Source organism: Phoenix dactylifera, chromosome 9, assembly GCF_009389715.1.
Source record: "Phoenix dactylifera cultivar Barhee BC4 chromosome 9, palm_55x_up_171113_PBpolish2nd_filt_p, whole genome shotgun sequence".
Taxonomy (NCBI): domain Eukaryota; kingdom Viridiplantae; phylum Streptophyta; class Magnoliopsida; order Arecales; family Arecaceae; genus Phoenix; species Phoenix dactylifera.
Window position 1 is genome coordinate 21,080,561 of NC_052400.1, and position 10,736 is coordinate 21,091,296.

At 39.1% G+C, this 10,736-nt stretch overlaps 1 protein-coding gene across 1 annotated transcript; it reads left to right on the top strand.

The window, feature by feature from the left end:
- Positions 1–1,899: 1,899 nt before the first annotated feature.
- LOC103709601 (nuclear speckle RNA-binding protein A-like) lies at positions 1,900–8,889 on the top strand. Its single transcript, XM_039130436.1, has 6 exons — positions 1,900–2,168; positions 4,650–4,774; positions 4,875–5,151; positions 5,242–5,303; positions 7,916–7,997; positions 8,403–8,889. Exons 1-6 carry the CDS (start codon positions 2,129–2,131, stop codon positions 8,519–8,521), a joined length of 705 nt encoding a protein of 234 aa, XP_038986364.1. The 5' UTR covers positions 1,900–2,128; the 3' UTR covers positions 8,522–8,889.
- The last annotated feature ends 1,847 nt before the right edge of the window (positions 8,890–10,736 follow it).

Below are 10,736 nucleotides of genomic sequence, written 5' to 3' on the forward strand. Positions count from 1 at the left end.
GCGGATAGATTTATGCCTAGTTTATAGGTTGGAGTTTGACAATTTTCCAACTGTGAATGTGTCGATCAATATTCGCTGTTTCGATACCGGACTTCGTACTGGTACCATACTAATATAGTGTCAGTATAGTATGTTATGAAATTTTTGTACTAGATATAGGTATCAAACTAGTATGGTACAATACGTTTTGTACCATCCGGTTTTGCTCGATACGGTGTATTTTGATGTTTAATACTTTATTATTATATAGCACGGAATGGTATGCTTAATCTCAATCAAATTAAATTATCTGACCGCCAGAATTGATGTTTTAATTTATTTTGAAGGGTGGACACATCCGCATACAAAGCTAAGGAACTTGGTGCATGAGTTCTAATGTTCGTATATTGAATTTGCGAAGTGAGATGTTCTGATGCCTTAGTGGTTGCTGTGGCGTGATTGATACATGCATTCAGAGAATGTATGATATTTCTTCGAGTATTGAACATAATCCAAAATAGCCCGGAAATATGCTACCGACCAACACCAGAAAACATTCTATGACATGAGCACGAGCCTTATGTTTGCAAGTTTTATGTTGTGATGCCAATTTATTTTAGCAGTGTTGAGGCTCACATTTTGATGTGACAAATGCAATATATTGACTTATCTGTGCCCCGGTATGGAAGTCTTAAGAAAGGTGAATATAAGAAATAAGCGAACTCCAGGTTGGTTAATTGAAGTTGGTTGAAATCGGGCTCGCTGGGGAGTGAGCACGTCAAAAGCCATGTGGTACACATCGAAAGCTAAATAGTACGTGAGTCATATCGCACCGTTGATGTTTTCTTTCCCGTGTGGTGTGTGGGAAGTGCGCACCATCGTCTTTTATCAATCTGGATTATAATTTGGAAGAAAATTTGATAGGAATATAATTGTGCTCATTTGTTTTCAGCTATAAATATATATATATTCTCATTGCAGGTGTCCATGACGTAAATGATCGTAGCATCATCTGCGCTTCGAGCACCAAAAGGTAGTTTTTTACTTGGCCAGAAAAAGCTTTTAAATAATTCATCTACGTTCGGATGAAAATGTCTGATCTTTGTTGCGTGAAATGTTACCCCCGGGGAAGGGTGGGGAAGTCGATAACATGAATATTGGTAGTAGCGTGTGGTTTTTGAATTATGTAACAATGTTGACAAGCTAAGTTGCCGCAGCGGGATGGCTTTCCTTCTTGTCCCATCTGCTCGTTTTGGTTCCTTTTGGAGATCTAACAAGGTCCACAGCAACCTAGTTATATTGGCTTTGAGGAGGCATGCTAGATTATGAGCTGATCTAGTATAGTTTCAAGTGAAATTCCAGCATCGGTTATCAAATTTATATACCAAGGCTTAGAAGCATTGTTCCAAGCTCCGCTTTTGAAGCACAGGCACAAGCTAAACATGGGATCTTATTTAAGATCAGTTTCGGCCGCTTAAGCTAAAGCTAGAATCGACAGGGCTTTGTCGACTTGGTGGTTTGCCAGGAAGAGATGCCGACACAGACAAATATCTCTAGTGAGCATGCCTAACGCATGATTCAAACCCAGATGTAGAACTATGATTCTTAAAATCTATAATGACCAAGTTAACCATACGTGGATCTAGCCTTGGAGAGATAGATGGTTCTTAATGCAATGAACATATTCTTAAAATCTATCCATGCACTCTTAGGGTAAAGATAGTTTGGTTATATATAGGCCAATGAACTAGTCTAAAATCATGCTGGAATAATTTAGAAGCCGTAGAATTAATGATTTACAACATGCACTGAACAAAAGAAAGTTTATAGGATCTATGGCATTTTCTTTTGTAGTTTAGTTCTTCTCCGCTTCTTCAAATGGTATTTGTACGTCTAGTTTTTTGACTTTGTTTTAATTTTATTTATCAAGATATACAATTGAGATCGGGGTGTCACCTGGATGCATGCCGCCATTCGGTCCTGGCTCGTCCCCTCGTATGAAATGAGGCTAGATACTGTTTCGGGGCGGCGCCGCATACGGGGAACGCTCTCTAGGGGCGCTGGTACTCGGTATCGGACTCCTTCCGCCACCCGAACCCCAACCTCGACCCCCAGCGGTACCGGCACTGGAAGATAGGAGAGGTGAGCAATGTCCGATCGCTACCGGAGATACTCTTCTCCCGAAAGAGGTACCCTCCGTCTCCCTCTCCCTTCTCCCTCCTTCGGATACGCCCAAGCCTTTTGTTTCCTTCTCCTTCTGCTCGCTTGGTTTGGGCCACCGGCAAGCCCTGGTCAATGTTTGAGAGAAGCTGGAAGCATTTTCTTGTTTCGATCGTCGAAATAGCTATTATCTTCTTGGATGGGGGAGAAGGAGGCCGTGAGATTTTTAATAGACGGCCCCTCTTTCGAACAGTCATCTTTTGCTATTTGATTCCAGATATATTTATAGAGAGAGAGAGAGAGAGAGAGAGATGTGTTCTTAGGGTGGAGGAGAGGTACATCACAAATAGGAATAGCCGTGTAATGAAGGTAGATGAGTTAGGTTTTATTTAGTGCCATATATTCTATCAAATTTATTGATTAAGTTATGTTAATGCTGATATCTTCTTCGCAATTCTTTGTGCTGGTGCCCGCAGCACATCACATTACGTGTGAATGCACCACCCGGATGGAGTGTACTAAACTCGGAGAAAACCTTCACAGCGTGCCGCATTGCTTTGCACGGAAGAGTTAATTGATGTGATTGCATAACGATATGATTTTTTGAGTCCTCATGTAATGATACTGTCTGCCTACTCAGTTACAGAGATTTGAATTGTGTCATGTTTAGGCAATGGTTATAATTTCTTTTTCTTACCATTATTATGATATTATCTTTCCTTCTGCATAAACTCCATAGAAGTTGTGCATGCAAATCTTAGTTGCAGGGGGGCATGGTTCTGTGGAACCACCCTTGGGAAGCATCGAGGTAAAGACCTCGAAAATTATGGGGAAGTTGCTGGGAAACATGATTAAGTATGCAAGAAGAGACTCCAAGACTGCTAACCAGTTTCCAGCACTTCCCTATGATATCCCTTTCATTGTTCAAACTAATATTTAGCACACAAGGTGCATGTCCACTATGCATGCAGTTAAAAAGCAAAAGGAAAAAAAAACTGGAAATTTTAGGAATACGAGGAAGAGAAGGGCGTGGAGTGGATCCTGAAAACAGATTAAGGAAAAATGATGGACTCATTTCCTGGGAAGGAGGTGGCTCAAGTCTCTCTTGTAAGGTGTAATTCTATTAAAAAAAAAAATCAAATATGGAGCCAAATGGGGTTGGAGTCTTACTTCCAAGAGTCTCCATTATGATAGTAGAGAAGTTTCTCTTGTTTCTGCTAACAAAGTATTCTTTCATCGCACACTGGTGACATTACTCCTTTCCCGCTTCCATTTTTTCCACCTTTCCTTGTTTATTTCCCCAAAGTGGATATTACAATGGGAATTACCGAACAGTTGTTCTTACTTTCTATGCTAGAGAACACATATAACTGTTAGGGATTTATGGGGATTCCATTTCTGGAAGGAAACGTTAAACTAAGGCCATGTGTTAGAAAATGTCCACATACACATGGTGTGAACCATACCTTTTTCTGCTTAGTACACCAGCTTGCTTGAATCGGTTGTGAGCTCTCTTAAAGAGGGCAGAGTGTGGGGCTCATGCCACGTGTTGCAGGTTCCACCTACACTCGCTTGTAGGTCTTGCACTCCTCATTTTCTAGAGGGTGGTTAAAATTTAAGAATGAGCATTCATCTCCCAAGTTTTTGAGGAAGTTTCAGGTGCCAAAAGGATGTGTTTGATGTGCGTGAACACATCATGATGAGAAACATTTTGGTATGTGAGACATGAACTTTGACAACTGATGAATCCTGTTCTTGTTAGCCTTTTTTCCCTTTAGATTATTCAGCTGATGCTTAATCTATCACTATTTCTGTAGTTTACCTTTGTTTTTGTAGTCTGTAGATCGTATATTACATATGACTGACCATAGTCATGGTCCTTGTAGATGAAAGATTTCATGTTTATTTTTCTTAATTATTGTGATTTTTTATTGTTTTATCTTCCTGGTTAGGAACATTTAATTAAAATGGGCTGGCTATCTTAGTAATAATGGTTTGCTGGGTGCATACTTTATTTTTTGATGCTGACGTTTGCTACTAACCTGCTGGTTATTATGCTTTAACTCATATGGTTTGATGTTATCTAGGGTCACATATGTGTTTTAACCTATACAGAAGAGCAATTCTAACATTTTGTCTACACTTGTCATTGTGTCATTCTGGAGTATAGGATCCTTGCCTTTCCTCTTTATTCTGTTCTTGCAATTACTTACACTTAGATACATCTCTAGTTCATTTTCATGGTATGTACAGATATAACATCTAAGAACGGAGAAGTGTTTCTTCTGCATACATAAAAAATGATTGTAATTATCAATGTTTTAATAAGTTTAATGTACAATGTATTATGTTCAGCAGGACTGGCATGTCCTGTACCATATAAGTCTGATGTTTATGTATGGCATGTTCTTGTCCATCAACAATAATCTGCTTAAGGAAATACCATTGTCATATTTTTGGTTTCTAGCTTCTGGATTTTCTTCATTGATTTATTGTTCTATATGAAACAGATCCAAGAGCAGATCCAAGAGCCGGTATTCGTGGTTCTCTTTTATCTGATGGTTCTACTGTAGCATCTGATCACATGCAGAGTGCTGGTGATCCAAGGGGCACATCAGATTCTCTGCGGAGTGATGTAAGATTTCACCTAGAAGTGGTTTAAAAGTTATTTAAGATTTGAGTACAGAGCATCTTACTGCTTAGTGATATCTTTCATATGCTGTGGCTGTACTCAGATACCGATACGACCTGGAAGTTATGGTTCAGATCATCTTTCTGGAGCAGGAAGTCATGCTACGCCTGGATTTAGTGGTTTGGCTGCTGGAGCTACCATAAGAGGATATACTCCATTAGAAGAGCCAGGCTTAACAAGAAGAGATGCATTAGGCATTAAGCCTGGCATCAGAGACGTACCCAATCCTTTGGTAAAATCTGATGGTGCATCTGCAGATCAGTCTAATATCCTTTTTGTTGATGGCCTTCCTACTGATTGTACAAGGAGAGAAGTAGCCCGTATCCTTGTGGCTGTGACTCATTGACCTTGCCTTCTGACTTGATTACTCTTTGGTTCTTCTATTCTAATCCTTAATATTGTACCAAAAGATCTCTTCCGCCCTTTTATTGGTTTCAAGGATATCAAAGTTGTACATAAGGAGCCTAGACGTGTAAGTATATTGATACAATCAGTTTCTTATTTTGGTAAATTTTGAAACTTCATGAAGTAGTTATAAATATTTGAAATGTAATCGATTCATTCTTGATGCTTATGAGAATCATGGTGTTTTTACTGCTTGCTGATATGTAGAATTGATTCTTTATCATCCTATGATGGCCTGATTAATATGATTATTTATTTTTTGGCAACACCTATTGTCCAATGAGCATAATTTCATAGCACACCCAATCAATTTGGTATTGTCTTTACAGACCATGTTTTGCCACTATAATGAAGGCCAGATCCTTCAAAATGAAATATTAAATTACTTTCACTAGACACATTAAGTTCTTCTTTCACTGTCCACTTTCTTTCCTGCCTCTTAAACCGAATCTGATGACCTGCCACTGGAGGCACTTTTATATGCGTATTTCATACTGATCAGAAAATTATTTTTATACTGGAGGCACTTTTATATGCGTATTTCATACTGGAGGCACTTTTATATGCGTATTTCATACTGATCAGAAAATTATTTTTATGGTATTTTCAACCTCTGAGAATTTTGGGGTCATAACCATGGGTTCATGTTTCAAATTAATATCTTTGATGTCAAATTTGCAGTTTTCTGTAGTGTCTCAATATTGTGCTGATATATGCTCCCTATGAATATATAAGTCGTGTTAAAATACGTATGATATTTTACATGTAGCTGCTGATGTTCTACTTGTCAATTTTTTTATCATTATGTATCACACACACACACACACGCGCACACACACACAGAGAGAGAGAGAGAGAGAGAGAGAGAGAGATACAAGCTATATTACTTAATATTGTTCAACCTTCCTCTCTATTCAAATTTCTGTCTTTAAATCGATGGTGGTCAGAGATGATTATTAATGCAGCTGATGCTGTTGGACCATTTGTTTCTGGAAGTTCTCATCTTGGCTGAGATCTAGGTTTATGCCAATATTGGACAAATCCTGAAAGAAGATATTAAAAATCTTGGCCTCTATTATCTTGGCCGATACAAACTTATAAATTCCGAGATATTAGCTGATATACTGTTATATCGGCTTATATTTTCCAATCACATTTTTTACTTCCTTAAATTGATATTTAATTAATAGACTCCAAAATTAATGCCTTAACGCATCCTGGATTTACTATATTAGCTAATATTTTTATACCTTCATCCCAAAATATCTACCAGGATCTTGAAAAATTTTGGACTTTTCCAGGTGTCCTTATCCTCCATTTTGGCCAAGATAAATCAAGATCTGGGTTCATCTTGGCCTTTGTCACCTACCGAGATGATAGATTTCTCAGTTTTCCAAAACGTTGCTCATTCCTGTTCAAGAGACATTTCTCTGCACACTACTCCCTCAGTACCCTTCACAAGGTGAACTTGTTTTTGCAGCCATCAATTCTAAATGTTCTGTTAGCCTATCTTGCTGGAGAGGACCTTCTGATTTATTGTTGGATTTACGTGTTCTAGCTTTTATCCCCTTTTTGTACTTCCTGATTATCCTTTATTAGGAAAATGCTGGTTGTTATGCTTCCATTCAGCATATGTACTTTTAGGTCTTTATAGCCACCTCCTTTATCATAGACATTTGAAGGTTTTCTTTTGCTCAATGCAAATTCCACAATCTGTTGCTTATAGGCCTTCAAAAGTCAACCTACGTTGACGTTTGGGCTTCAGGTCAGCTTGATCATATCAAGCAGGTTTTCAAACTCAGTTCAGGCTTTGGACAATCTCAGCTGTCCATGCAAAAGTTTAGCTCGCGATTAAACATGCTAAGTCGAACTTCTAGTTCTTTTTGCTTGCCAGCCACACTTTTCAGTGTTCAGTCTGAGCTATTTTATTTGTTGAGCCTTAAGATGTGGCTTAAGCCGGATTCTTTGCTTAATTGATTTAACTTGAAGGAGCCACTGAGCAAGCTGAGAGCAAGATGTTTATGAGTCAGCAAGTTCATCTGCAGACCTTTTTTTGTTCTGGCAAAATCTGGATGCCTTGATGTTGGAAATTTCAAATTATGTTTCATCAGTTAATATGAAGCACTTACACTTTGCCTTTTGCTGAATTTGTACCCATTTCATGCTGTGATTGTGCCTCGAAGGTTGTTTTTTCTAAGAACACTAGTTGACTAGATGGATCAGTTACATGAATTTGAAAAATGTTCTCTTTGACCATCTGTTGCTGTTCTCGAAATGGTTTAACTGCCTGTTTCAATCATCTTTTCGTGGTGTCATGTGAATATTTTTGTTATCCCTTTTAGATTCTATATAGATACCAGCTTTATAATGAAGAGGGTCTGCTATTTCTTAAATTGGTACATTCACAAATTTAGATGATTTTCATCTAGAATGCTCTGGCCTTTCTCAGATTTTCTAGCTTGGTTGTGTTTGTCCTTTGAGCAGTACATCTGTCATTGCAAATGGTGCTCTTGTGAAAGTTCGATACCGACAGTTTGCAATGTTTGAACATTCAAGCTTGACATAAACCTATGACAGTTATCTGTTCCATTTGAAAATTCTCTCCAACATATTAACTAAATAGTGTGAGTTTTACTGCCTAGAAGTTTGCTCATAGTTTGTGCAACTGCTGGCTTGCAGACTGGAGATAAGGCTCATGTCCTGTGCTTCGTGGAGTTTAATGATGCCAAATGTGCTTTAACTGCTCTGGAAGCTCTTCAAGGTGCATTTTTCATGCCATGACTTGCTAGACTTTCATGTGCTGCCATATTTGCTCAGATTCTCTAAAGATTCACACATTTTGCATAGCTTTCATGAATAAGACATCCACCCCCTCCCCCACCAACACCAAAACCAGAAAATGCGATCATTCATAACTAGCATCAGCTATAAATGTAGTTGCATGGAAAATCATATCATTCAACCTAAGTTTTTCCTGCTGTTGTTTCTTCACTGCTGTGGTCAGATGATATTTTATTATTATAAACTTGGGTTTGTAACATTTTTGGTAAACATAAAACAGTGATGCGAAGATAGCGCCTGTATGCGGAAATACCATGATCTGTCAACTCCATATTCTAATTCCAATCCACACCATTGACTAATTACCTAGTCGGGTTTCCTGCAGAATATAAATTTGATGCCAGGAAACAGGATTCGCCAGTCTTAAGGATCCAATTTGCGAAATTCCCTTTCCGTCCATCTTCTGTATGTGATGACCGGAGACATGGAGGTGGCCCAAATTGACAGGGAATCGGCAAAGCTTGTTATGGATAGCCATGATTCGAATGCACTTTTTACCCTGTGGGCTTTTATACAGGGATCTGTCATGCTCAGGCAGTCATCAGACGACTCACCAGTGAAGCACCAGTAAATTCATACATTTTGACTGATGACCATATAGATGCGTTAACATGCAGGATATATCATACTTGAGAAGTGGCTTCTTCGTAGTTTCCAGCCTATGTATTCAAGTAGTTGCTCCTATTTTTCTGCTCGTGCCATTGTTGCAGCAGTTGCATTTAAATATGATGTCTAAGACTCTAAGTAGACTAATTCAATGCTAGAATTCTCAAAAAAAAAGAAAAAACTAATTCATTGCTGGTTTTTGTGCATATTGGCTTTAAATGTCAAAACTTGGTCTACAGAATTTGGATGTCCGAAGATTAGTTGAGATTTAATGCACTTTCCAGTCCTCATATGGTTGTCTGGATGACGGGGACTGACTTGTTTTTAAAGATATCATCGCATAGCTACTGTCAATCGGCAATTGGAAAGCTCAAGTATTTGGGCTTGTAATTCGTGATTTATTGGATGACCTATATAGTGGGAAGTGCGTGCTGCAGGAAGTTTGTTGGACGGTCTTAATGTCCGCGCTTTATTTCTGGATGCAAAACTTTTGTCAGTTTTGTTTAGCAGGTTATTTATCAGCTGAATAGTCGACTTTTTGGTCGCCAGAAAGATAAAGCCAAAGCATCATCGGAGATAAAGCCGAAGCCACTGGGTTCACCGCCTCACGTGTGGGTACGTCATCCCAGTACCACCTTGGTACAAGTGGAAGGAAAGCATAACCGCCAACAAGCCAGCCGAGCGTGGGGCATCCGGTCCCCTAATTTAATCGATGCCCGTGCGTTTCGAACCCGGGCAACTTGGGCGGAATTATCGCCCCCTTACCACTAGGCTACTACCTTGGTGGCACTCTCTACCCATTTTTTATTGGACAAAAAATACCCTTATTTTTTGTAACTTTTAAGGGTGCTTTATGTCTTTTTATAATCTCACATTAACTCACCCTCTCAACCCCCAATTAATGCTCTCTCCCTCTCTCTCTCTCTCTCTCTCCCTCCCTCCCTCCGGTGTTTGTGTGTATGCATGTATGTACATACATACGTATGTATGTATGTATGTATATGTATGTCTATGTATGTATGTATATGTGTGTGTATGTATGTATGTATATATGTATGTATGTATGTATATATGTGTATGTATGTATGTATGTATGTATGTATGTATGTGTATGTGTATGTATATGTATATGTAAGAGAGAGAGAGAGAGAGGGAGAGAGCATTAATTGAGGAGTTAAGAGGGTGAGTAAATGTGAGATTGTAAAAAGACATAAAGTATCCTTAAAAGTTATAAAAAGTAAGGGTATTTTTTGTCTAATAAAAAATGGGTAGATTGATAACAGAGAGTAGGTTATCAATCCCCTATATATATATATATATATATATATATATACCTAATTAATTTAAATCATCTAATTTATTAAAAAAAATAGATTGCAGAAAATTAAGGAACAACACCCGGCGAAAAGCCAGGCTAAAAACATCGATCTATATAATGAAAAACATGATGAAAGAAGGATTTACAAGCCAATCAGCCGAAGAACACAACCCGTAGCACGGACTTTGGTGCCTCAATATAAGGAGATAAAGATGCGTGATCAAACAGCTCAAGTACCAGTTTCACGCCTCAACTTCAGATCACAATTTATTAGTTCATATCATATCGGGCACAAATGATTCAAGAACTGCCATCATGAGAGAACAATAGCAAAGAACTGACTGAAAGGTTCTATAGATCGAACTAGAGCTCCATGCGTCCCTGACAAACAAAGCCAGGCCAGTAAAACTTCAACCACGAACACACCGGTTAAGCGAACATCTGACATCTTCTCCTTTCTGCACCATCGATCTTCTTCAAGCATTCTTTCCTCTCCCATCCCTGACCGCCTCTCCCGGCATGTCAACACCTCTCTCCCTCTCACTCCTCCGGTGATGGCTCGCTCCCGTCAGCTCCACGTCCGCCGCAGTCACCACTCCGCTGCCAGCCGAAACGCCACCAGCTGTCCTCGACGACGAGGGGCTAGGAATACTCACCACCGGTGGCAGGCGTATCGGCGGCCGGACTGTCCAGTTCTCGCCACCACCATCGCTGCCAACCGAGACACTATCATGA